Source organism: Castor canadensis, chromosome 8 (genome assembly GCF_047511655.1).
Source record: "Castor canadensis chromosome 8, mCasCan1.hap1v2, whole genome shotgun sequence".
Taxonomy (NCBI): Eukaryota; Metazoa; Chordata; class Mammalia; order Rodentia; family Castoridae; genus Castor; species Castor canadensis.
This window is the reverse complement of record NC_133393.1, coordinates 116,392,507-116,419,642: the sequence shown is the minus strand read 5'-3', so window position 1 is coordinate 116,419,642 and position 27,136 is coordinate 116,392,507. Positions and strand designations below refer to the sequence as shown.

General features: G+C 38.3%; 2 protein-coding genes across 9 annotated transcripts in view; one reads left to right on the top strand and one right to left on the bottom strand.

Moving 5' to 3' along the window:
- The first annotated feature begins 302 nt into the window (after positions 1 to 302).
- Csrp2 (cysteine and glycine rich protein 2) lies at positions 303 to 17,374 on the top strand. Of its 4 annotated transcripts, none has more exons than XM_074083978.1 (7): positions 376 to 458; positions 7,803 to 7,927; positions 10,017 to 10,129; positions 12,389 to 12,557; positions 15,588 to 15,717; positions 16,370 to 16,463; positions 17,065 to 17,374. In XM_074083978.1, the coding sequence occupies exons 3-7, from the start codon at positions 10,018 to 10,020 to the stop codon at positions 17,139 to 17,141; spliced, it is 582 nt and encodes a 193-aa protein (XP_073940079.1). In that variant the 5' UTR covers positions 376 to 458; positions 7,803 to 7,927; position 10,017; the 3' UTR covers positions 17,142 to 17,374. The 4 variants fall into 4 exon arrangements, with proteins under 4 accessions (XP_020040549.1, XP_073940079.1, XP_073940081.1 ...); XM_074083980.1 differs by having other exon boundaries at positions 378 to 458; positions 7,808 to 7,927; XM_020184960.2 differs by lacking the exon at positions 7,803 to 7,927 and having other exon boundaries at positions 303 to 458.
- Positions 17,375 to 18,661: 1,287 nt separating this feature from the next.
- Positions 18,662 to 27,136, bottom strand: part of Zdhhc17 (zDHHC palmitoyltransferase 17) — a 72,238-nt gene continuing 63,763 nt past the window's right edge. For all 5 annotated transcript variants that reach the window (XM_020184961.2, XM_074083974.1, XM_074083975.1 and 2 more), the window contains 5 exons: positions 25,667 to 25,760; positions 24,781 to 24,864; positions 23,430 to 23,587; positions 22,584 to 22,678; positions 18,662 to 21,497 (listed from right to left, as the gene is read on the bottom strand). In XM_020184961.2, the coding sequence (XP_020040550.1) occupies positions 21,359 to 21,497; positions 22,584 to 22,678; positions 23,430 to 23,587; positions 24,781 to 24,864; positions 25,667 to 25,760 (570 nt within the window). In that variant the 3' untranslated portion in view covers positions 18,662 to 21,358. The remainder of the gene's footprint in view (positions 21,498 to 22,583; positions 22,679 to 23,429; positions 23,588 to 24,780; positions 24,865 to 25,666; positions 25,761 to 27,136) is intronic.

The following is a 27,136-nucleotide window of genomic DNA, read 5'->3' as shown; positions in this document are numbered from 1 at the left end:
TCCCCGCGGGACCATCGGTCGCCCCGCCCCCGGCTGAGTAAGGAAGTCCCCTTTTCCCAGTCCAGGGGCTCCGGGGAGCGGCCGCGTCCCGTCGGGAGGAAGAGAGGGGGGAAGACCGGTGGCAGCCGTCCCGGGACGCGGGAAGATGCCGGCCGGGCGGGAAGAGGCGGGATTGCTGCCTTTTGTCTACTGGTCCTCAGCCCGCAGCCGGCCGCGAGCAGCCTCCCGCCAGACACCCAGCCCTCGGGAGCGGGTCCGGGAATCTGCCGGGCGCAGCGGGCGGGCGGGGGGTGGGGGGGAGGAGGGGTACAGTGGGCGGGGTCTTGGCAGGCCACGCCCCAACGGGGGCTTTAAAAGGCGCCGGCGCGCTTCTGCCTGGCTCCTGGACTCCCGGCGCGCTCCTTGCAGCCTTGCCTCACTAGCTCCGCCTGCGGTGCGTGCTCCCGCCTCCAACTTGAGTGAGTAGGGACAGTGGGGTCGGCTCCGCCCCGAAGTCCACCCTGGGGAGGGGTTCCCACCGACTCCGGTGCAGGCCACCCTGCCCGCTGTCTCTAACATCCCCAACCCGGACCTCGTTTGTGTTCCCACCCATCTTCCTACCCTTGCTCCCCAGTTTCTCCCTCCTGTCCCCCAACACACCTGCTGTCTCCCCGAGGCCGCCCAGGCCCTCCACTGGAATCTCAGCCTGCAGGGCAGGTAAATAATCCTACGTGACCTTTCATTTCTCAATGCCGGTTCCCCTAAAGGAGAGGCGGGGTCGGGAGTTTGGTGTCGCTGCTAATCCGCCGTTTTCAGCTTTGCCTCCCTCCCGACCCCCCGCCCCAACACACACACACACATCCCGCTCCTCCTGGACTCGGTTCTCTCCCCGCTGAGGGGGGCGGGTAACCTCTGGGGAGGTGGGGGCTTCCACAGTCGCCAAGCCCCGAATCCTTCCCCTGCCGGCGAACTGAGCTCCTGGCATCCCCATTGTTTGGTGGTCTCTGCTCACCAAGCACCGAATCTTAAATGTTGTTAAGAACAGCAATGAAATGTGGATGGATCACTCCTAGCTTTTCCGGAACTTTCTACCATTTAGGTCCAAACAAGGGTGCAAGAATGCTTGGTTATAAAATTTGCAACAGGTTCTGAAAGTCAACCTGGGTTCAGAACTAGGTTCAAGAGCTCCATGGAGGCACCCCCGGGTCGGGGGTAGGAGAGGGGAGGGCTTCTAAGCCCTCGATTCTCCCTCCCCCCTCGGAAGCTGTATTTGTTGAAATGGTTACTAAACGTGTAGCCTGCTTTACTTGCAGACTGCAGACCACGCGCATCTTTACTTTATAAATGCTTTTTTAGATCTGGGTCCCAGACACAACCCTGTTACTAAATAGCTATGGAGATCTGGGTGTCTGATTTTTCTTCTGTTAAAAATGTGATAAATCAAAAGAGCCCTCTAAAAGAGAGGAGGCATAGAATAACAGAAATGGCAGAACTGAAGCCAGCACCCATTGGTTTGGTGGCCTCAGGCAAGTTAATGTTAAGTTATTTCATTTGGTAAAACAAGTATGGAAGTGTATACCTTGTAGGGCTGTGTAAGGAAAGTAGATGCATGTACAGAGTGCAGGCCTGGCTGGAAGATAGTCATTGTAATTAGACTGTGATCTGCACTTTTCTGAATATGTGGAAGAAATAGCTACTTGTGAAAAAGTCTTCCAGAGAGAGCTGACTCAGACTTGAACTGTATCTCCCAGACCTTGCCTCCTCAAGGCTAGCTTTCTCCCTTTGTGGCTATTCACAGATTTTCTCAAGGTACTATGTATTTGCCTGGGCTGGAATTTGCAGGATATTTCTTGGGTTGTGTTAGGCAAAAATCTTAAGCCTCCTTTGGGGCCTTAATTACCTGGTTGGGGTTGGGGATTTCAGTTTTTGTGTCACAGACTTCTTGACACTCTTTATGAAGCCTCTAGACCCTTTCCCAAAATGTGTTTTTGTTTTTGTTTTCCGCTAATGGAAATCAAATCAAGGGCCTTGTGTGTGTAGGTGATGTTTCTGTCATTGAGCTATATCCCTAGCCCTTCTTATTTTTCATTTTGCTCACTGAGTTTCCCAGACTGGACTCAAACTTTCAATCCTCCTCCCTTAGCCTTTTAAGTAGCTGGGATTACAGGTGTGAGCCACCACAGGCAGGTAAAAATGTCTTTAAGTGCATAAAATAGAGTACATGGTACTGAGTTCATTCATCCCCAGAATTTAAAGGAACCTGTGGATGCTAGGTTAAGAATCCTGATTTTGAGAAGTGTTTCTCAAACTGAATTCCAAAGAAGCCAGGCACAGTTTCTGATTGTTAAAAAATTTATTGTTGTAAGTCATAAGGAAGAACCAATAGAAATATGTATGAATTATGCAAAATACCTTGCATTTTTTGTTCACTAATTTCTTTGTGCCAACACTACTAATTGTATTTGGCTACTAAAAAAAGGGCAGACACCATTGTGACATCAGGGCCAAGAACTTCAAAGTTAACTATAGAAAAGGTTTCCTTGTGGCTTCACAAAAAAGAGAAATGGTGAGACATTTGAATTCTTATCTAGTACACAGCAATATAGGAAATACCCAACTTGAAAAGACTATGCTATAACCATAGAGGAGAGCTCGGGACTACTATATCTGTGTGGCTAGCAGTGGTTTTGTTTTAGCATAACATCAGGGAAATACTTTTGGATTTGAATTTTGTTGGTATTTTTGAAGTTGAATTGGTAATTTTGTTTCAGATTCAGAGTTTCAAGCCACTTAATATCTTTATGCCTTAGGTTCCTCACGCATAAAATAAGAATAATAGTAATGCCTATGTCAGTTAACAGGATTAAAATTAGTAAGCAAACAATTTGACAAAAATGAAGGATAAACTGGGTGTCAGTGGCTGACACCTACAATCCTAGCTACTTGGGAGTCCGAGGCTGAAATCAGGATAGCGGTTGGAGGCCAGCCAGGGCAAATAGTTTGGAAGAGCCCATCTCAACAGAAAAAAAGCTGGGTGTGGTGATACGCATCCGACATCCCAGCAGTGGTGGGAAGCTTAAAGTAAGATTGCAGTTCATGTGGACTTGGGCAAAAGTGATACACTATCTCCAAAATAACTAGAGCAAAAAGGGCTGGAGGTCTGGCTCAAGTGATAAATCACTTGCCTTGGAAGTGCAAAGCCCTGAGTTCAAACCCCAGTACTGCCAGAGTTAAAAACAAATGTGTACACGAAAGCAATGCTAGAAGTATTTCTGTATAGCTATCCTCAACTCAACTAGCAAAAACGCTTTGTCTTCCTTATTAGGCTTGTGTCCTTTCTTCAACAAAATTAGTGATAAAGGCAGAACAGGACCTGCCTGGAACTGAAAGGGGAAGGGGGGAGAGGGCAGAGGGGGAAAATGACCCAAACAATGTATGCACATGTGAATAAATGAGTAATTTTAAAAAATGATATAGTAAACTTTGTAGAAGTATTTAATTATTGCTTGTCATGTGGCAGATGCTATTCTGTTTTACATATATTGTTTAGTCTAGAACTGCTTTAGGGTATAAATAAGCATTTTTTTCTATTTTTTAAAATAAGAAAACAGATCAAATAACCAACCTATGATCATTTGCAAACAAACAGGAGTCTCAGCATTTAATTCTAAGTGTGCGTCCATACAAAAATCAGGCAAATATTAAATTGTTTAACTAGTTAAATATCATGTAGTCTGCGTAGACTATGGCAGATGGATTACCATAGTTGCATTTTAATTGCAACATGTGATTTGGCAGGTACGGGATTCAAATGTGTCAAGGATTTGGCTATACTCCAAGTCAAAGACATAGGTGTAACATAACAGAACTAGTTAGAATGTTGAGGCTGAGGTAAGCACAATAGCATTTACTAGATAAAAGGGAGTTTGCCCTCTGTACTGAGCTCTGACTTAGGTTAGCAGAGAACATTTTGGTAGAAAGTAGCAGTGTGAGTGTGAGAACGCCATGGAGAGCTTTTTGCAAGAAGTGGCACAGAGAGGCTGCTTACTACTTTACTTGGTTGGTGGGTGAAGACTGGGTGGGGAGGAATACATTCCTGTGAATGTACCTTGGTAACTTTAAGTTGATAAACTCAGGGATTTGAATGGTCCCAACCCTAGTATTCTTTGCAGGAAATCCGATATGGAAGTTTGAGGGATAGCTTGTGGTTCTTAGGGCAAAACATGAGCCTGATTTGCTGCTTTGGGGATCAGTGACCTCAGCAGGTCACCTAATGCTTGAACTCGGTAGCCATATTGAGGCCCAGTAGTACTTCTGAAGAAAAAGGAAGCCAATGTTTGTGAAGTACTGGCATTTTTCCAGGTACTTTACAAATGCTGTCTCATTACATCCCCACTGTGCCAAGATAGTTCTCATCCATTTCCAAATTAGAGATGAGGAAATTGAAGTTCAGAGGGTAAGGAACTTGGCCAGGGTCACAGAGGATAACTAGACTAGCTTTCCTTCCTTTTCTTTCTTTTTTTTTGTGTGGGGGATGTGGGGATAAGGAGGCGTTGGTCCTGGGGTTTGTACTCTGGGCCTCACTATCTAGGTAAGCGCTCTACCACTTGAGCCACTCTGCCAGTCCTGTTTTTTGCTGGGTAATTTTCGAGATAAGTTCTCGAACTATTTGCCTTGGCTGGCTTTGAACCTCAGTTTTCCTGATCTCTGCCTCCTGAATAGTTAGGATTACAGGCCTGAGCCACCAGCACCTGGGTCTAATTTACATTCTTTAACAAGTTACTCTTCCCTGGAAATGGGTGAAGATGAGACTGGTTTCATCCCTTCTGAGGAGTGAAAATTCCCTTCTGAGAAATTGAACTATATCCACATTCTAGTGTAATAACAAATACTTAAATGCGAAATAAAGTGTCAGAGCTTCTGGAAGAATTTAAAATCAGAGTCAATGGGCACATTCACTCCATACCTTTAGTATCAGATTGGGTAACAAACTGATTATAATGGATGACATGTAGACTTAAAACACATGGCCATTCAGATTCAAGTAAGTCAGAAAATGCAGCTCCGGTGGTATAAGAGTGTGTGGTCATTTGGCAACTCGGTTATCTAGAGAATAGTAACTTTACCATGAGACGAGTCAGATTTAGATGACAGTAATTTCCTTGAAGGGTCGGTAGTTACTTGGGGTGGTGCTTTAGCTTGGGGAGAAGCAAGAAAGAGAGATGGCACAAGGTGTTCATATGTTAACCCTGCTTGTTAGTCTAATGCAGTAGAGAAATCCTGGTGTGGGAACTCGTGTCAGACATTGGGAACCAAGGAACAAGACTAACAAACAGAATGAGCCTGTGTCTGGCTGATTTTGCAAGATGTGTGTAAAGTGGGATTCTATTTCTGCTCTTACCAGTCTGTAACTGAATGCATAAGATTTGGGAAAGGCATGCAGCCCAGATTGCTCAGTGCACATCCAGTCTGCTGTGATTAATGGCAGCTGTTATGGAATCGTGCAGCCAAAGGCTTGGAAGAAAAATGAAGCCTTGTATTTAAAAAAAAAAATTGCACAGAAATACCAAGAGTGACAGAAATGGAAGACCACCACACACCCTCCTATCAAGTTCAGGAAACGTTCATACAGGATCAACCTAAAAGTGTAAATTTGAACTTTATGCCTTAGACCATCACCCCTGAAAGTAGAGCTATTGTTATGCTTGCAGTGCATTTTAATGTCCCAGAAAAAAAGGCTTATGAGTGACTAGTCAGTTAAGATTTTTCTTTACTTTGTTTGTGGCTCTGCAAGTATGTTCTTCAGAGGTTGTTGAGTGGCTTTTATTTTCACATCATCTCTACAAGGTACCAAGAGCTACCTTCCCCCATTTACAAGACAAGGAAACTAAAGCCAGGGTTGTACAACTGTGATAATAGTTGTTAACCCAAGTCTGTGTAGACCAATCAACCTGCTACCTACCTTTCCTCCTTCCCCCCATATGAAATACTTTAGGACATACAAAATAGTAATATAAAGAACATCTAATCAAAACTACCCACTATCCATCATACAAAAGAAAACAAGCCTAGCCGAAACTTTCTGAGAATGCTCTTTCTAATTACATCATTTGCCTGCATCACAGAAAAGGTTATCAAAAACTTAGGAATGCCTTTAAACTGAACGGAACTTGAAATGTTTGATAGAAGCTAAATAGTCTAGAAGACGGTGTGGGAAATAGAGAGATGTAGTAGAAACAAATGCTCATAACATAGGAAGTTGAATATTGTGGAAGTTTGATGGGTATGTCCTGAAAACTGACACATTCACATTTGGCTGATGTGGCATGAAAGGTTAAAAATTAGAGTGGATTTATAGCAAGTGGATTTAAAGTGACTGGGTCACATCTAGGAAGGGAAAGTAGTACTTCCTTAAAAAAAAAAAAAAGCAACTCTAGACTGCTCTTCACTGGCAAGAAAGAGAATAACATCAAATGATTAGTTTGGGGTTTTTTTGTGTGGTATTGGGGGGGTGGTGTTTGAACTCAGGGCCTCGAGCTTGCTAGGCAGGCACTCTACCACTTTCAGCCACACCACCAGACCAGGTTTTTAAAATGTATTTTCAAATGTTATTCAAAGACAACCTAATCTAATCTTAGTCTTGATAGACATGTTGCTCCTTATTGGTGATTGCTCCAAAGTAAATATGTGTGGAAATGAATAGGTTGATATTAAACAGTTCAAATATGAGAAATGCCTCAACTGTAGCCAAGTATTTTTTAAGGGCCAGTTAATGAAGTAATTGCAGTGTACCTATAGACTGGGCTTGACCTTTGGTTTCCTTAAGACTCATGAGGGAATCTCCAGTGGATGGATGCCTGTTGCACCCATGAGCACTCATATGAGAATATGAGAATACAGAAAAGTTTAAGGCAAGGATAAAATCAGTATTTCTAATTGCACTCCAAATTCAAGGCAGTGCGGGCTGTTGGAGCCAGGACTTTGTGCTATAGGTTTTACAGTCAGGCTCAAATTTCATTCTGCTCAACTAACACTGGAGCACCTGTCTCCAGGAAGGGGAATAAAACATGTCTGTAACAACAAAAGGAAGGACTGCACATATGTTCCATTGTTGCAAGATACTGATCCTGTGTGTTATGGGGATGCCTTCACAGAAAGCCTGGTAACACTTGTGGGCCCTTGGAAGTACTTTGTTCCTATCTGGATCTGAGAATAGGCCTTCTGCAAATTGAACTGACAGTTTCGTGTGATACTGACAGGTCTGTGTGTGTGTGTGGGAGGAGGGGTGATGTTATTTGCGAACAGAGCCTCCGATTGCAAATGGCTTACAGAGGGAATTTATTGGTTTACATGATTGAGGGGTGCTGGTTAAGATGAAGCACAGATGAGTCAGGGGGCTTAACGGCTCTACACATTCTGTTTTCCTCTATGCTGGCTTTAATCTTAGGTTATTTTCTTACAGTGGCTAGACTACTACCAGCACCTTTACTCTCAAGCTCACAGTTCTGAATCACAGCTCTGGGTTTAAGTTTCATTGAACGGGATTGAGTTATGTGCACATGGCACAAGGCAACAAGGGGGACTGCAGTGATCTGACTGGCCATGACTAAGCGATGACTTCTACAGCCCTGGAGTTGGTGATTGATACGATTTGAGTGTTTTTGTCTCCTCCAAAACTCAGATTGAAACTTCATCCTCAATGCAGCAGTGTTGGGAATGGGGGAGCCTAGTGGAAGAAATTTAGGAATGAATGGATTAATACTACCATTAAAAAAAGGCTTGTGGGAGTGGGTTTGCTCTAATCCATTCTTCTGCCATGTAAGGACAGAAGGTTCCTCCTCTCTGCGGGACACAGCATTCAAGGTGCCATCTTGGAAGCAGAGACCAGGTTCTTACCAGACACCAAACCTACTGGTGCATTGATCTTAGACTTCCTACCTCCAGAACTGTGAGAAATATTTTCTCTTTATAAATCATCCATTCTCAATTATTCTATTGCACAAAACAGGCTAAGACAGGGATAGAGTCAATACCATCTAAACCAGTGCTTTTCATGCTATTTGTAGTGAATGTGTAGGAATCCAGCTTGACAGGACTATGTTGGTCATAACCTCCACTTTACCCACCAAATGATCCTGGTATGAATACAAAGTCTTATAGGACAAAGACATTAAGATAGTCAGCTGAGTTGGCCACTGATGCTTGATCTGTTTCTTAAGTGAACTTGGACTAATATAGTTTATGAGAAAGTTGCCCTCAGCCCACCTCTGGCTTAGCATATAAACCCCTACCTCCTTCCTTGGGTTGTGGGGCTCCTCCTTACTTGCTGCAAGCAAGATGCTTCTGTTCGTAATTCCCCAATAAATTGCACTTGTACAGTCCTGGACCTGTCTGCCTCTTTCTTCAGTCTCTTGGCCCCTTTTAACTTTCGTGGCTGGTTCTTATACATCATGACTAGGTGTATAATACACACACACCCCATTTCTAAGTACAGACTCCCAGTTAAACAAGATGAGTCCATTGATCATGCTCTGGGTTATTGTGGTATAAGATTATATAAAAGGTTTGTATTAGTTTGTTTTCTTTTGCTATACTAATTAGCAGAAAGGGGGCACAATACCCACTAGTGATTAATTCTATAATAAATCTTCCTCATCCTGGTATTCAAGAAATTGTTGGGTTTTGCACCATCTCAATGGGATAGGATGGGACTTCACCATTGTCTTTTTTTTTTTTCTCAGGTTGAGGACTGGAGATTCTTTAAATTTTTTCTGCTTAGCAGCACTTCCTTCCTATCTTTTCAGGATAGGTTTACATTAGAAGGAAATCCATTCTCTTAACCACCTATTTCCTAGCGAGACAAGCAGCACATCCAGAGAAACTCAACAGGCAATAATTGCAAATACCACTCACAGAATGGAGGTCTGAAAAGGATGATGGGGAAAAAAGGAATTATTTCACCATTTCTGGATACCAGCCAGGGCAGGGCAGGCCTCACATGCCTTCTTAAAAGTATGACTTTATGTCTGGCTAAGGTAGCTGAGGATACTAGCATTCAGAACCAGGCAGTTAAAACTGTCCCAATAGACCAGTTTGTTAAGGGAGATTAGAAAATGCTGGCCCTGCATCATGATAAGATAGATAGCCTGGGATTTAAACTTCCAGCTGGACCATTACACCAGGCCTCGTTGTTTGAAGGTCATTCTGACATAGTTTTACAAACAGCTCACCCTGCTGGGAAGGGAACTTGGTAGTATTTTCTGTATGGCCTGACAGACTCATCAGAGAGAGAAACCAGTTGTTGGCTGTACTAGTGGACCTTGGATTTAGTAAAGCAGAGAAATTTAAATCGTAGCCATCTGGGTGGGTGTTTGTTGTGGTTACAGCAAGGCTCCATGCGTACAGTTGTAGGAGTCACAGAGTTACAGACACAACTATGTATGCTATAACTGAGGCAAGTAAGAAATCAAATGTAAAACTTGCTCTTGGAAGGCAGCACATTATTCTTCCCTGGAAAGTATGTCATAGTCTGTGTATGATAAATGTTAAGAATTTAGTGTCATTACAATGAATTGCACATGAGGTAAAAAACCTCCACCCAAGTGTAAGATCTCCAACTAAGTTAAATTAAAAAAAATGTTCATTAAAAACTGGGGACAAGGGAGGGGGTGATGTTGGCCTTTCCACTCCCAGCATGTTCTTAACTCCTGCAGATTCTAGTGGCTCAGTTTGTTTTGTGCTTGGTGCCCTGTGCTGTTCTATTGAATACAAGTCCTTTATCTTGTAGGAAACACACACACACACACACACACACACACAAATCTTGTGCAGGACAAGCCAGAGTTTCCTAATGAAAGAGCTGTAATTTGGAAGAAGAGATGAGGTTATTTTGGAGGAATTACAGGCCTTTGAAAGATGTGGTTTGAGTGGTTCCTAAAGGAACAAGATCTGCAGCTGCCTCCTGGGTATAAACAGCCCTCTGGGGAGCATGTAAGACAAAAACAAGGGACAGGCTAAGGAATCCTTTGTTCCTACAGAATGCCCGTGTGGGGAGGTGGAAACAAGTGTGGGGCCTGCGGGAGGACTGTGTACCATGCAGAGGAGGTTCAGTGCGACGGGAAGAGCTTCCACCGCTGCTGCTTTCTGTGCAGTAAGTATTGCCTTAGATAGGCCTTCCACAAAGATTATGTGTAAAAAGCTTCAACTTACCCTTTCAAGAAAAAAATAGTGGTTCTGCAAAGATTATATTAGAAGCACAGGTGGTTTTTACCTGTCATCTTAAGGCATTGTAAGTGCTAAGCTGAACAGGAAGAACAAGTGCCTCTGTTTTGGCCATTTGGCCTTCACTTTACCACCTGTCTCCCCTGCCTCGCTCAGAACTCAGTGTCATCTGTGAAGTCTGTCTGGCACCTAGCATAGTTTCTGGCACGTAGTAAGGGCGTGGCTCCAGTTTTTGAATAGATTAACTGGTCTTCCACCCTAGTTTTCTCTTTGGTTGGGTTCCGTCTCTTTGAAATCTTATTTCTTACCACACTGATAATTGAAATTCAGTTGTCTACAAGCTTAATTTCTGTAGGCACTGAAATTCTATTTTCTTTGGTAGTTGAATGTGCAGAGTTACTTTTGGTTATTGATATTCTAAATTTCAGGGAAAGGAGTGTAGTATATGAGAATTCCATTCAGGCACATTGGTAGTTACTATTGCTTACAGCTGTCTGGAAGTAGGACATAAAACAACACATGCCTGTATGTTCTAAAGACAATAATCTTTAGATAATAATCAGGGAAACAGAACAAAAAAGAACCCCCCTCACAATTTCCCTGTAGTGACAACTGAGTCTTCAGTTTTAAAACAGTAATGTAGCAGCTTTAAAAAGCTTTTCATTAATCATCCTCTGATTTCAAGTGGTACTTTATTTACTGATTTTTTTAATGTGCAGAGGAGCTCACCCATTTATGTAGATACTTGCCTTTGCTTTGCAGACAAGTAGAAATCCACACTAGAAAGTTGCAGTTACAAAAAGTAAAGCATTATGAATGCTTGCCTGTGTGCTTCCATAATGGCTACTGATTCTCAGATTTGGTTTAAGCATATGTTCTTTTAGGAGTAGTGACTTTTTAAAGTATTTTTCAGCAGGCTTGTAACCAAAAAAAGTGTAGAAACTAGAAATGCATATACTTTGGAAATGGTTAAGCCGTAATGGCCACACTATAATAAAGTCAGTACTTCAGTGATATGATGTGGGAAAGCGTCCTATATCTATCCTTTTCACGGTTAAAATACAGGTTTTTCAAAAACAGTTTTTCAATTCTGTTAGGGTAATTTGTCCTTCAGTAATGTATGGTTAGGGGTAAGCTATCTTTAAACAAATATATTTCAGTACTTGAGCTTCACCAGCTGGTTCCACAGTAGATGTCATTTTATTTTGACTAGGGAAGATTTTAGTCTCAGATAGTAGGAACCTCATAATTTAACTTTATTTAAAACCAGCCACCAGTCATCTCTCCTTCCCCACTTCTGTTCTTTTGTTTTCCTTCCCTCCCTCTTTTAAGGGGGTAAAATTCCTTTTTCTCCTACATTAATTTTTGATTTTCAGCTGCCTGATTGTGCTACCAGTGAGTACCCCAAGTTTCCTTTTTTTCTCAAGCTTAATTGAAGTCTTACAAAGTGAAATAATGTCTGGATAAAACATGATGACATTAGTCAGTTTTATGAACTGGAATATGTGGAAGTGTCTTGTGGCAAGAAATCCACAAGAAGGAATGTATTTCTTGCCTTTGAGACAGAAGGGAAAACAAATGCAGGCTTCAAACCCCTTGCTGATTTTCAGACATACTTACCACTGTTGGAGAATTTGATGGGAAGATGGAAGAATAATACTCTTCCCCATTGTAAGGTAGTGATGGAAACTAGAATTCTGGATTTAAAACTGTTTTTATCCCAGGGAGTGCTTTTTGGGTCCAAGCAGCCACACAGTCAACTCCCCAAGGCACTCACTCCCCTCTTGTTCTTTGACTTGTAATGTAACAATACTTGTATGAAAGACTGAAAAGATTGTTGATGGTTGGGAGCAGGGTTTGAGACTAAGCTATTGTTAGTTTCATTGTTTTTGTGCATGTAATTATAGTCATCTCCAAAACTTCTCTTTCCTACCAGGAGGCAGATCATTTGGAAAAGTTTGAGGCCTCCAGATGTTAAAATTCTGACACTGTCAGGTAGAAATAACTGTCATTTTATGGAGGAAGGCAAATAATCCTCAAGTATAGCTGACCAGTCTAGATTGTTTTGTGGCTTTTTGGAAGCCACAGGATAAACTATGAAGGAGAGTGCCTTTACCATTTGTAGACCCTGCTGCTCTAAGGAAAGGGTATTGTTGGACCATTTTAAAATCTTAACTTTCTCCCTTAGTGGTTTGTAGGAAAAATTTAGACAGCACAACAGTGGCAATTCATGATGAAGAGATCTATTGCAAATCCTGCTATGGGAAAAAGTATGGACCAAAAGGCTATGGATATGGCCAGGGTGCTGGCACACTCAACATGGACCGTGGTGAGAGGCTAGGCATCAAGCCAGAAAGGTGAGATATGAGAATTTCTTATATGTTCAGAAATAAGTTATAACAATTAATGTTGCTTGGGGAACAGGAATCTGAGTTCCCAGATTTTTAACTTAAAGTAAGAAAACAAAATGTGACTCAAATTTTTTAATGTAAACTAGAGTCTGTTCTTTAAATTCAAAATCTTGACAGTTTTGGACCTAAGTTCTTAGCCCTGGTTTTATTGCATTCCACGGTGTGTATCAAGGAGTTGAGATGTTCTCAAAAGCACGTTATTTAAATGTACTTCCATAGTACTTTCATAGTACTTTGGAGATCAGATGAAATTATAGAGAAATGTATCTTAATCATGAGGAATTAACAGTCAGTGGAAATGCCTCAGTCATGTAAGAATCTTTCCTCATCAAGAAATTACTTTTCTCTATTTGAAAAATAGAAAATCCTTTTTCTGATTGACAGACAAATGTGAAATCTTAAAGGATCTTAAAGGGTCTTAAAGGATCAGGGTACCAAAGCTATTAATGTCCACTTAGTATTTCATATTAAGACTGCATAATCTCTTCATTTTGAATTTTCTCTTCCTATTTTCATTTGATCTTTACATTTTTCACATCCATTTTATATTCAAGAAAGCCATATATCCATACCAGACACCATACAGTGCTAGCATGCTAACTAGTGATCACAACCATCTTACAAGGTAGAGTTTCCTGTCTTAACTCAAGAAAAAAAAATGAGAACATGAGAGTTAAGTAATTTCTCTAAAGTCACAGTTAGTGAATTGTAGAGCCCAGAACTTAACCTAACTCCAAAGCTTGTTGTGTGAAATATGATGCCTTCCTTATTGCTTGGCTGAAATAACAATTGTGTTTGAAGTCCCTGCTGTCTGCTCGACATTTACCTTAATCCATATAGTCCTCAGTAACTGGGGTGTAGCCATTTTGTTCCCATTTTACAGATGAAGACACTAAGGATCAGGTCACAGAGCGGGAACTAAGATCTGAACCAATGTCCATTTGTTTCCAAACCTGGGCTTTCTACATTGTGTTAAGTGTGTTAAGGTTCACCTCTCTTCTTTAGAACACTTTCTTCCCACAATGTCAGGGTGGCCTTCTCGTGCACCAGTGTGCAGATGCCATCACCCACAGAAGCTCAGCTTCCCTTTCTTTGTTAAAATTTGAGGTACTTGCTTTGCTTTCCTTTCCCATTCTTGTTTTCAGAGGTTAATACATGAATCTGTACCCGCTCCCCTCAGCCAAAGCGATGTTTACCTGTGACCCCAAATCAGTGATTATGGCCATAATTTCAACGTCACCAAGACAATTGGTACCGCCTGTTCATTCCTGCTTCTCCACCTTCTGTAGTGATTAGCAAGCCCTGTGTGATGGTTACCTGACCCTCTTTTTTTTTTTTTTTTTTTTGCGGTACTGGGGCTTGAACTCAGGGCCTTCACCTTGAGCCTCTCCGCCAGACCTTTTTGTGTTAGGTATTTTCAAGATAGGGTCACACGAACTATTTGCCTCGGCTGGCCTTAAACCACTATCCTCCTGATTTCTGCCTCCTGAGTAGCTAGGATTACAGGTGCCTGGCTTGCCTGACCTTCTTAACGGGCCACATTCTATTTATCCTTAAGTATTAGGACTTCCTTTCCTTCCTTAAAGACTCTGAAGACCCATGTGGCATGTAGCTGTGATGTTCGTTGGATCTCCTTAGTGACAGCACTGAGTGGGGAGGACATTTTCATTGAGATAGACCTGTATTTTCAGTTCAGGCTGAACTTTTTACTTTAAAAAGCAGTAGGTTGTGGAAAGTTTTTTTTTTCTTTTTGGAAAATAATATATAATCACACTAGAGACAACTGGAGAAACATATAGTTAGTATTTCAAACTGGCCACAAATGATTCAAAGAATGCTATATATTCAATAACTTGGGTGGAAGTATAAAAATTACTACATAAACTGGATGTAGTAGAAATACTGAAGATGCATGTGAAATGCTTGAATGAACTGTTTTATGAAAAGGTAGTATTTCTAAATTAAGATTGATTTTTACATATGTTATAACTTAAACTAGTTAGGAAAACATTGCTTTTTCAGTAAGAAACACTGACACTAAGTCACTGCAGTTCACTCAGTGCTGTCCTTTAAGGTTCTAAAATGGCCTCAAAGCCCAGAGGGTGTTTTGTACATGTTAACTGTACCTACTTACTGACTGGAAAAGAAACCAAACCAAACCAATTGCTAGTCTGGGGGGGTGGTGGCTCACACTCATAATCCTTGCAACTCAGGAGGCAGAGATCAGGAGGATTGTGGTTCAAAGCCAACCCAGGGAAATAGTTCCTGAGATCTTATCTCAAAAAAAACCCATCAAAAAAAAAGGTTAGTAGAGTAGCTTAAGGTGTAGACCCTGGGTTCAAACCCAGTACTGAAAAAAAAAAAAAAAAAGTCCTGCTGAAACATGGTTTACCCTTGACCTTCAAATGACATAAAATACCATGTTATCTCAAGAAAAAGTAAAGAAAAGCAACACATAGCAATAGGCAAATTTTCTAAGATACTTTTCCATGAAGAGAGTTTAGTCACACTTTATATTGCAAACTAAATCTGAAAAACATGCTCAACTTTCTTAGTTACAGACTACTAAGTCAGCTGACCTGTTTGCAGAATTTTTTTAATCCCAGAATTGTCTAACAGTCATTTTTTACTCTCTTGTTAAGTACAAAGCTGGATGTGATTCCAGTGGTCTTAATACAAATCGGGTAGAATTGCTTAGTGAATAGGCCAACATGGGGATTAAATGAATTGCTTATACATAGATATTTTGGTTTGGGGGCTTGGCTATCTTTGTAGCAATGAGTCCATGAATAGTTCATTAAAGAATTCTGGCCAGCACCTGAGGGTTTTTTTTTTTTTCTTTCCCCCCTTTCCCAGCTTGCAAAGGCTTCTAGCCTTGACACAGAAGCAGAGTTCCATCATTCCTGCTTGATGGGCTTGTAAGGGCCTCTTGGGAAATCTTACCTCATTGGTTTTTGTTTTCTTTTCTTCCACAAGTGCTCAGCCTCACAGGCCCACTACAAATCCGAACACTTCTAAATTTGCTCAGAAATATGGAGGTGCTGAGAAGTGTTCCAGATGTGGGGATTCTGTATATGCTGCTGAGAAGATAATTGGAGCTGGAAAGGTATAATGCTATTTTGATTGTGACTCCTCTCTGCTCCCTTTCTCTTATAACTCACTGTATCTTCTGTTTTGAATTAAATTTGTTTAAACTGAATTCCCATCAGAATCATTCATTATAGAAGTGATGCCCTTATTTAACAAATCACCTTGGCTTAAAAGAAACTTATTTTCATAAGGGGTATTCCTGAAGGTTATTAACTACAAAGACATTTAAAAAAAAAAAAAAACCCTAAAGTCTGTAGGTCATTCGGTGTAATCAGGGTCAGGAAACCAGATGCTAAGTAGGTTCATGGACTTGGAAAATTTACAATTTAACTCCTTTGAGCTGCTCTCAATCAGAAAGGCAACTGATTTTTAAAGGAGCAGATTGGGTTTGTTGTAAGGCCATAGACTGCTCTTAGGGAAATAGCCCTTCTGTGGTAGAGCTCCCAGCCTGGGTCTCCTGTGAATGGAGTTTGAAGACAATCCTTTTGTGGATGGCCAGCATACAGATAAAAATACCAAGGAGGGTCAGTTTCAGGCTCCTAGTTGAGCCAAATCACAGCATTCATGGATTGCCGAAGTTGATCTTCCCAAGTCACTTTCTTGCCACATCTAAATCATACTGCAGGAAATGGGCCTCTTAAACCTTCTAATGCATCTGTCTCTTCCAGCCATGGCATAAAAACTGTTTCCGGTGTGCCAAATGTGGGAAGAGTCTTGAATCAACAACTCTGACTGAGAAGGAAGGTGAAATCTATTGTAAAGGTAAAATCCACCCATATGACTATACACACTATTATTTAGTGAAGTATTACCAGTATAAAGAAAGTACTCTGTAAAGAGAGATCACTAGCTGTTTAAAAATGAGACCCAGAGATGCTTACAGACGTCAGATAACTAGTCTTAAATTCCTGTCCATTTAAAACTCCTGTACTGGACTGAGAGTGTGGCTTAGTGGTAGAGCACTTACAGCATCCGTGAAGCCCTGAGTTTGATCCCTACCATCACCACACAAACAGAACTAAAACTCTTCCACAAATAAATAGACACTATTAATAGTCTTCTTTTGACTTCATGCTTTATGGAAAGCATAGGAATATGTTGGGGTAATAAATACATATCTTACCTGGCTTGACTGTCAGGCTTCTAACTCAGTGAGACCATGAGCTGAACACTGGAACTAGACAGAATGTTTGGAATTCCCTTCACGGCATAAGGATACTTACAACAAAGCACACTTAACATCTTAAATAACTTGAACTCGCTGTCACAGCCAACCATTTGTTTTTAAATTTTTGGGGATCTGTCTTAAGCAGTGCTAGCAAAGCTTAATGGACTTGTACTGTCTCTCCCTTTTCTTTTGTAGGATGCTATGCAAAGAACTTTGGGCCCAAGGGATTTGGCTATGGTCAAGGAGCAGGAGCCCTTGTTCATGCTCAGTAAAGGTGTAAACCTAGGACCAAGCATCACACACTGAGAATCTCTTCATAATCTAGACACAGATAATCTAATAACACTGAACTACTGTGAAATTCTACCAGCATGAAGTACTGTGTATTACCCTGTACTTACATAAGCTGGCTAACTTGTAGGAAGAGAGCACTGTATCTTTTTGCTTTATTCACCAGCATTTTCAGGAACCCTTTCTTCTACATTTTAAATAAAATTCAGCTTGATTTGGGTGTTCATTGTCTTTTAATTAACCTTTTGGAGGAGCTGCTATCATCATTTGGACCGTATCTCCATTTTATTTGTTAAGAGAATCAGCCCCGTTACTCATTTAACTCACTAGGCTCATGTTTGGATTGTAAGTGTTGGAAAGAATCTCTTTTTAAGCTAGCAAGCAGGCCTTAAGAGTGAGGGTTGCTAGGTAACATGCATTGCCATTTCAGCTCCTCAGAACTGGCATTCAGAATATAGCACCTCATTCCTTCCTGCCTCATGATACCCTGGTGCTTACTCTTTTCTATTGGGAGATTTCCCAAAGTGTGGGTGCAGACAATCTGCATTCAAATTACCTGGGAGTATTAAAAAACAGAATCTCTAGAGGCAGATCAGAGCTATAGAGGCCCTTTTAAAGACTTTCTCAGAAAGACACACTGACCAGAGTGGGCAGTGTTAAAAAACACTAAGTCCTTTTATCAGTATTTAAACATCATTACAGGTTAACTGTAGAATCTGAGGCTTAGCATGACTCTCTAGCTCTACTTTAATCAGATACAATTTAAATATGCCCTGTAAACTGAAGTGCTTTTTGTTTGTTTGTTTTCTTCAATTCTGCAAAAGTAGCAAAGAATACTGCATTGCCCGAAAACATTCAGCCTGGTAACAGGTAAATGGACTAGTAAGAGAAGAAAAGTACCTGACTGGCATGAAAACTGATCACTTGCTTTATAAGTTGTACAAAATATTGGAACTTTTTCAATAGCATAAAGTAATGAAGAATTGAGTAACAGTCCAAGTTAATATTCTTATTGAATATATGTGACTTCTCAAACCATGAACAGTCATGTTAACAGAAAAGTTCCCTTCATAATTTTTGCTTTTAGAATTCTCAATCTTTCTTTGTCATGTATAACTTTTCAATTAACTGAGATCAATGTTTGGTAGGTTTCATTTTGGAATATTTTAAATAACTGCATTTAGGCATTCTTACATCTAAAACTCAGATTTAAAGTCTCCGAAGATCCTGATGCCGTGAAATCCAAAAATTCATAAAGAAAACTTTATTCTTTTTATTAAAAAAAAATTACACACATGCATACACTCAGAATTGGAAATTTTTAGAATACTAATACCACTTTTGCAAATTCCTACACTCTTATGCCATTTGACTCCTAATATATAAATATATATATCATATATAAATATATAGAATAATCTTCTTGTATCATAAGTTCCACTATCATGGTTTCATCAGTTTCTTTAAGTGAATTGAGTGAAATTATAAACAAGCACACACGTAAGAGTCAATATTTATTCTGATTAATATTTTTACAAAATTCTGACATTTAATTTATGTAAGGAGAACTAATTTATTAAACACTTTACAGGTTTTTCTTTCCACAGTAACACAGTAAGTAGCAAAATAACACTTGGCACAGTTATAAATAAGGAAAATATAAAATAAAAATACCCATAGCTTAAGTATGATGCTGTTTTATAACTATTAATATTTCAAATAAACTACAAACAACAAAAAATAATGGAAAGAACTTCAGAGAAATAATTTGTATTCAGAGCTGAGAATTAAGTTCTTATTTCCTAAAAGTATCCAATTAAGCTGATATGAGCTATTCCCAAAAGGTTCACCTTCATATACAACTTTAGAGCTGGGTTAAACTGGGTTCCACGCACAGGATCTACAAAATAATGAAACAGACAGCACACTGCTGCATAGTTGGGTTCCTGAACATCTGACAATTCTAAGTTGTAGATTTCACTGGTACTATGAAATGGTTAGTACTAAAGCATTTTCCTTGCAAACATTTTCCATGTAATTATACAACCAGAGGCTTTTTGTCTGAGAGGCATCTCTCTTGCACTGAGAAGAATATTGTACCACAAAGAACATGGTAACAACATTCAAACTGAGAAAACAACCATAGTCTATCTGTTGATAAAAATGTATCTGATAAAAATTACAACTGAGTCTTCATGTAAAGTGACTCAAAATACAAAAAATTAAAACAAATCCTAGCATTTTATAAATAACTTTGAATTTAAAAATTATTTAAAATTTCCCCCAATTAGTCAAAACTAGCGGAGACATTTGTACAGTTAACCAATTTTTTACATTCTATGACAAAATGGCACACTGCTATTTATTGCCACCCCCACACCCATCTCTTCCCTTTTCAAAAATAAAGTACATATGCCAGTTTTCTAATATTAAAACACTCAGGTACACTAGGGTAATCTTGATGTGTGAGTTATGGTCAAAGAAATTACTATAAAAAATGGTAGTGCTTGGAAATACTGAACATCAACTATATACATTTTCACTGCTCCTCTTACTAAGGCAAGGGGCGGTATACCTCTAGATTGCTTTAATATCTGTATTTTGCATTTTACAGGGAATACTAATTTTACCAAGCATCAGACATGCAGTGAACTTGCAGGGTATAATGCCTATTAACAGCAATATTGAACATCACTAGAAGCTCATTAATATCTCCCTTTTCTTTTTGGTTGGACAAAATGAAATGAGCAGCTTTAAAAACACTAATACACATAGACACAAAGAGAAAACTATTTGATAAATTATTTATATACAGATACACATTCTTTATACTGGTCTAGGATCTGTCATCAGTCTGACCTTCCTCCCCCTACCCTCCCTCCCACCCTACCATTCCCTCTCACAGATTTCCCAAGGTTGCTCGAACCACAGTTTGCTACAGCATTTAAAAGGACTAAACCAAGTCTCACTCTGTAAACAATATTCATGGAAGCAGTGACTAGTAGTTCACCACGAGGGTATGGAAATGCTGCAACAAAAATTGATCAGTGCATTACATTTAATAGTAAGAAAATCTTTCTGAAATTGTCTCAGACAGCACTAACAAACTTCAAAACATTCAATATTGAAAATTTAAATAATCTTGGGGATTAAACTTTTCTGATAGGTCATTAAAAAAAATGGAATATACCACTAGCTTTTCTTTTATTCACATGTGCTATTTACAGAGACATGCTCCATCTTTAACTTAAACTCCATTATTTTGCCTACAATTTATTTTCAGCTCAGAATTTAAAAAGTATATCCATTTATCTCTATTGGTAAGAATTTTGCAGTATCTTACTTGTTCGGCCTTTTGTTGAAATTCCCACCTCAACTCTTTTAAAAATTGGACTGTTTCTACTTGAAATTAAATTCTAATTTATGCTTCACTGGATATTTTCTGCTAGTATACATTCTATGAAGTATATCATGCACTTAGGGCTTTTAAATTTCAACAAAATAATATGACTTAGTATACTCATGCAAGTGCTTTATTATCAGACCATAAAACCTTAGAGCAAGGTTGCTACAAATTATTTCACTGAACTAGAAATATACCAGCATTGCAACAGCTGATGGAAACAAGATTTAGCACATTTTTGTGAACATTATTTTCTTGTGCCTTTAAAGACACATTACAGTAGATCCCTAATAAAACCACATGATTTTCGTCACAGTATTTACATGTACATTTAAAAATGTACATAATACTAGTCACTTCCAATTTTCCTGGAATTAGATGCAATACTTTTAGTATTGCTTCATAAAATTTAGCCATATAACATAAATTTAGTTTTTGGTTAGAACTGAACATTTCTGATCAGTATGCCATATTTATCAACAGAGTAAGTTCACTCTTTTCATGAAAAATGTTATGAGAACAAAACCACAAAGTTGACTATATTGTGAATTCCCACATTAAGAACCATTCAAATTTTTATGATCTTTATTCTTCCCAGAAGTGGCAGTGTGTTCTGTCCATGTTTACTTTTGTTAATAAAAGTGTTGGAAAAAAAAAAAAAGACTGTAAAATTCACTGTTAGCTCTACACATAGCATGCTGTTGTTCCAAGGATGTGGGTTCGAGTGTGAGAGACGCGGACAGACGCAATTTTCAGGCACCACTAAGCAATATGCTTCATAGGATAAAGATGCTGCTACACAAGCTGGTACCCAGATCCTGATATTTGGTCATATTCTATTGTATACTGCCTGGTCCAGTCCACAATAACAGGACGAAAGAGGCCACAGCATCGAAATTCGAAGAAGTCTATAATATTCCTTATACATCCATGGCTAAAAACAGCCCCCAAAAAGAAAAAAAAAATCAATTAGTACAAATGATTTAACATGAGTTCAATATAACTTTGGTGTTAACATGTGTTTTTCTAAGCTTGAAAACTCAGGCTACTTGCAAGAAAATACCAACTTATCACTATGATTATATATATATATATAATATATGCATTATATATAAGATACATGTAAAATTATACATAATATATATATACATATATATGCATTCATGTTTCTCCTTATCTCTGCCAGCACTGATTTTATTCTTTTGCTAATTTAAAAGGTTACACAATTACATTTGAAAGTTACCCAAATTTACATTATTTTTAATTTCAATGCCTTATTCAATTTTTTATAAAAATCTTCCTTGATTATTGATTTTTTGGCAAGGAGATAAACCATCTCCAAAATTAAGAAAGGGAGTAAAAGACAAAATAATTGTACACATCAACTTGGAAGTGGACATAAAGTAACAAATTAGAGAAAAGAATTCAGCTCAGAGAATTTTAAGACTTTAGTAACACTTTTGTAAAAGCAGTCTCTTTTTTTTGTTCTGTTTGGGGTTTTTGGTGGTACTCGGGGCCTTGCACTTGCAAGGCAGGCATGCTACCACTTGAGTCATGCTCCCAGTCCGACAAGCAGTTTTACACCTTATATAATTATTGTACCTATAGGAGAATTCTGCTTTCATGTAATGGTCTGTTTGCTTTCCAGAAGTTGGCAATAATTATTAATACTACAAAAGCTTGGGGGAGGGAGCAGTTTATGTAAATTGCAGTTTTAAATATTTCATGTAATTAAGACACTATTTTAAGCATCAGACTAAATGCAATTTTTAAAAATATATATTAAGATATATCACAAATAAAATGCAGTTAATGTGATAAATTCTGTTATGATGAACTAATCAATACTACTTCTGCAGAAATCTTCAGTTAAGTAAAGGAAATATTCCCTATTTCAAATCCTACTGCAATACCTAAAGAGAACACTTCTCTCTGACGTCTTCACTAGATAAGTACTGAGTTTGCTTACTAAGGAAATTTTTGACAAAGGGAAATATTAAATTCATAAGTATTTACATACTTGAATGGACTTTCAATAGATGTTGTTGTGACTTTAAAGTGCTTGTATCTTCTGGCATTCATTCTTTCATTTGTAGTAATACCTAAACATGATATCTAAGAGGAAAGAGAAAGCAACCCATTATTCCTTCTGAATATTTAGTGTAAAAACCAAAAGGTCTCAAGAGGAGTAGCAAGGACAGAAAAATGATGAAATCTGCTTTTAGTTTTCCCTCAGGATTATCAAGCTAGTTTACGTAGTATCATTGTAACTATGAAAAGTAGCCAATTAAATACAAAAAATATTAAATACACAAGAACCCAGGTTACTTGGCATTACACAAATAAGGACACTATGTACACAGATAACTTCTCCAACAACCTGTTTTAGAATGAGCTTTATAAAATCATTAATTTAGCAGGATGTGATGGTCCCTATCTCTAATCCTAGCACGTGGGAGATAGCATGAGGATCAACAATTTGGGGCAGCCTAGTCTACACAGTGAGACCACGTTGCAAACACCCAAATGAATACAAAATCCTTAGTTTTAAAAAGACTTCTGAATAAATATAATTATGTATAATAAAAAGTACCATTAAAATGAACACAAAACTAATGGCATCATCAATCTAAGCTCACGTGTTTGTGAGAAATAATAGAAATAAAGTATCTGCTAAAAGCAGAACTGAAAGCCAGAAGTTCTTAATATGAGAAGAGAAAGGTAGAAAAAAGGGAGCTAGAAAGGAAAAGTAAATAAAAAATAAAATTAATCCTTAAAGAAATACATTATTGTCTTTTAAGCAAAGAGAATTTTTAAAGAGTTTGCAGTTAGCATACTGAAGAACAAATAATGCACTTGCACATACCTGGTACATCTGACACATAAGTAACACAGCCACCCACATGAAATGAAAAACACTGTTCAGAAACATCCAAAACATCCAAGGTGAACATGTGGCAATCTGAGTAATATATGTCCAAAATCCATCCCTAGTGTAGGTGGTCTCACAGTGAAGTCCCCAGTCTAAAACCAGAAGAGTAAGTCACATTTATTCAGTAATCATCCAAGCACCTCAGGTAAGCATTTGTTCTAACACAACTTAGGAAGCATGATCTATCAGTCTAGATTTAATTGATGGCACAGTAGCAAATGTTTTTATACTTTTAACCTTGTTATATATTAGTGAAAAAATACACCAAAGAAAGAAATGGAAAAGCAGCAGCAAATCTTAAAAGAACAAACAATTTATTTGGTATTGCATATACACAATACTTAAAAGAACATTTTCTTTAAACTGGTAAGATGACACAGATTATTCAGAGTGGGGGCACACAAACATAGCAGAATCACTTCAGTAAGGTGGAAGTTTTCTAACAATCTGCTCCCTGAGAGTTGTTTCCACAAAGAATTCTCTTACTGGCAAGAAAGTGTTCTCTCTCAGATATGATGGGCCAAAAATCAGGTCAAACTCTTTGACTAAATCTCTCAACCTTTATTTGAGAAAGTAGCCTACTTTTGTTTATTAGGGCAATTAGCATTCGTTATTTTTAATCTCTCTGGGGCAAGAGGACTAAGAAACAATCCTTCTAAGACTTATTTTAAAACCAGGAGTAAATATATCTTTATACTGAACCTTACCACACCCTGAAGCACAGTAACTTACATTTTCATTTAAACTCTTTCCACATTGGGTTCTCAATGCAACAAATGCCCATTATTTCCTCTAAGGTTCTAAATCCGTATGATCAAACAAGGGATAACTTATCTTAAAAAGGTTTCTGATACCTAATATGCCCATTAATTATAACTTACTTTTCAAATATTTCAAGTTCTGTACAAACTTAATTTTAAGTATATTTTCCCAACTGTTTGATAACAGAGAGGAACACAACCTCTGAGTCTATAGACTACTAGAGTAAAGCAAGCACGTGATGTGAAATGTTGGTGTATTTTACCCAGAAGCTTTTCAAAGCCTACTAAACCAACAAAGGACATACACATTAAAAAGTGATTAACTTATTAGTTTGCTTATACTATATCTTGAACATACTCGATAGATCTATATCTTATATTTTTCCTTTATGCTTCATTAGGTGCCCCAAGCCATTTTTTTTGTTAAAAGACTTTTGTCATTACATCAATTTGTTAATATGTAAGTATAATATGAATATCCAAACATCTATGTTTTAAGAAGGCAAAAAACTAATTGTACTCACAAGAAATACAACCATAAATCATCCAGCAGATCATAAAAAGCAAGAAGAATAGGTAGCCCATAAAGTATCTATGGTTGCCTGCACCTGAAGAACAACACAGAGCAATTTTTTTCAGCTAAGAAAAAACAATGGGTAATACACCTTTGAGGGGTATGCTATGAAAGGTGTGGTACAACTTGGACAATAATCACATATGTTAATTATCTTGTAAAATGGTTTTCAAGAAAATAAATGTTTTAATAAAAGTCTTAAAATAAGAATGTTTATAAATTACACACAAAGATGTGATGACTGCAATGATGTTCATTCCAAAGGCAATAGTCCCAAAGAACCAAATAAAACATAGTAATGACCTTCACTCTTAGTCTTTGTGAGATTCAAAATGTCCTATTTTATCTTACTTTGTAACCTTATAATCCAACTTTTCAAAGGCTTCTCTCCAGCAGTAACACGGTCTATATATTGCTTCCCTTCTACCATATCCCTATATCCCCAGAACTATCTCTCCGGTCACTTAGCTCAGTTCAGATTACACCATTCTTGAACACTGAGGTATGGAGAGTTCCTGTCATTCCTCTCTTTGTACATAACATCATTTCAGATATTACTGCCTTACTTTCTCAAGTTTAATTTTAAAAACAGTATTATGTGCCTCTTTATCAGACAAATTTCATTTTTTCCCATTGGAGAAAGTAGGACAGAGTAGGCACCTGAGAGAACAAACAGCAAAATATCAGTCTTCCAGACACTGATTATCCTAATTTTTTTCCTTCTCAATTGAGTTGCTATTTTGAATGATAATTAGGGGGCACAAGTGTACTTCTTTAGTTACTGAAAGTAATTTACTACACAAACAATATACTTAAAAATCGCTAATATAACTTACCTACACAGTTACCAACCCATGGACAATGATGATCAAATTTCGCTATACAGCGGTTGCACACACCACAGTGTTTGGACCTCACTGGTTTCCGAATCTGTTAATAGACATGTTAAAAGGTTATGAAAGACATTGTACATAAAAAGAAATTGAACATTTATTTTCTCAAAATACAATTATGAAACAATAAAGCTTTTTTGAACAAGATTATACCAAGGTTTCCAAATCAGTAAGACCAAACAAAAATTACTGATTTGTTTAAAATCAGTTGCAACAACAAAGATTTTAAAAGATAAGATTACTCAGAATACAGTCTTAAGAAGACAAGAAAACCATTAATTTAAAAAAATAACTAAGAATTTGATGTTATGAATGAAAGCATATTTAACCTATATCCCTCAAATTTCTGAGTAATACTCATTGGATTAATGGCCATGATACTGGTTGAAAATAAAATTGCTCCTTAGTAGAAGGAAGATCAGGTTAGGAGTAAAAAGCAGTTTTTAAAATTCAAAATCATTAATGAAAGTGCCTTCTCCAAATTAACAAATCTAGTAAGGGTATATTGATTTCTCTTTAAGTGCTTCCTGAGATCTCAGATCAAGATTCAGCATATCCCCTGCTGGAATTTATAACTATATCTAAAAAAGCAGAAAATGCTCAGAATTTAAGTAGTCACTATTTTTTGCAAAAACCATAAAATCCCTTATTGAGCTTTTGACAGGCAATAAAAAAACTGATGTTTATGATGTCTGTTTTAAGACTCTTGGAAGGCTTTTTACCTGACATTATGCTAAATCAGCCAAGGGAATACAAAAACTTACTCTTTTCCTTAAAGGGCTGAAGTTCAAATTCTGAATGTATGGTAAGAGCTAGCGCTAATTAACCTATGACAGAAGTCAATTTTATAATATCATCTGCTGATTGGTGTTTCAATAAAAGCACTGCATTTCCCCATTACCAGGCATAAGGTTATGAACTATTTTGAGGCACACAGAAAAAATATGTGCATTGTGTAGTTCTTATATCTACAAAATTTGTCTATGGATCAAAGAAAAGGATAAGCTGTTCTTCATTACAGATGTGAGATTAAATCTATTTAAGAGAAAGCAGCAAGATATGTAAAACAACTACCACCCTCACTTCCAACTCTCAGCTATATTTTCATTTGGGCACCACCAGCCAAAAAAACTGAGCAACAGACTAATCAGTGAGGGGTGATGTGGTCTTGAACTTAACAGTAACCTTGGCTCACTACTGAAGTAATTAGTTTTTTAGAAAACTAATCAAAATGTGTCTTTTGAAGTACTTGTCTGTGAAAGTGAAACATACCCATAATAGTGACAACTGCCTGTAAGATCTGAATCATTTTACAATAGAGAATATGCTAATTTACAAGGTATTATCCATCCTAAAGTACATGACATGGCTTACAACATAACAAAAAGTTTATGCTATGATGACACAAAGTCT

What these genes read in the sequence shown, in the direction of transcription:
- Csrp2 (XM_020184960.2), top strand. Translation starts at nt 10,018, where the DNA reads ATGCCCGTGTGGGGAGGTGGAAACAAGTGTGGGGCCTGCGGGAGGACT. An exon ending in AGATAATTGGAGCTGGAAAG is followed by an intron (nt 15,718 to 16,369) that starts GTATAATGCTAT and finishes TGTCTCTTCCAG; the next exon opens with CCATGGCATAAAAACTGTTT. An exon ending in AGGTGAAATCTATTGTAAAG is followed by an intron (nt 16,464 to 17,064) that starts GTAAAATCCACC and finishes TTTCTTTTGTAG; the next exon opens with GATGCTATGCAAAGAACTTT.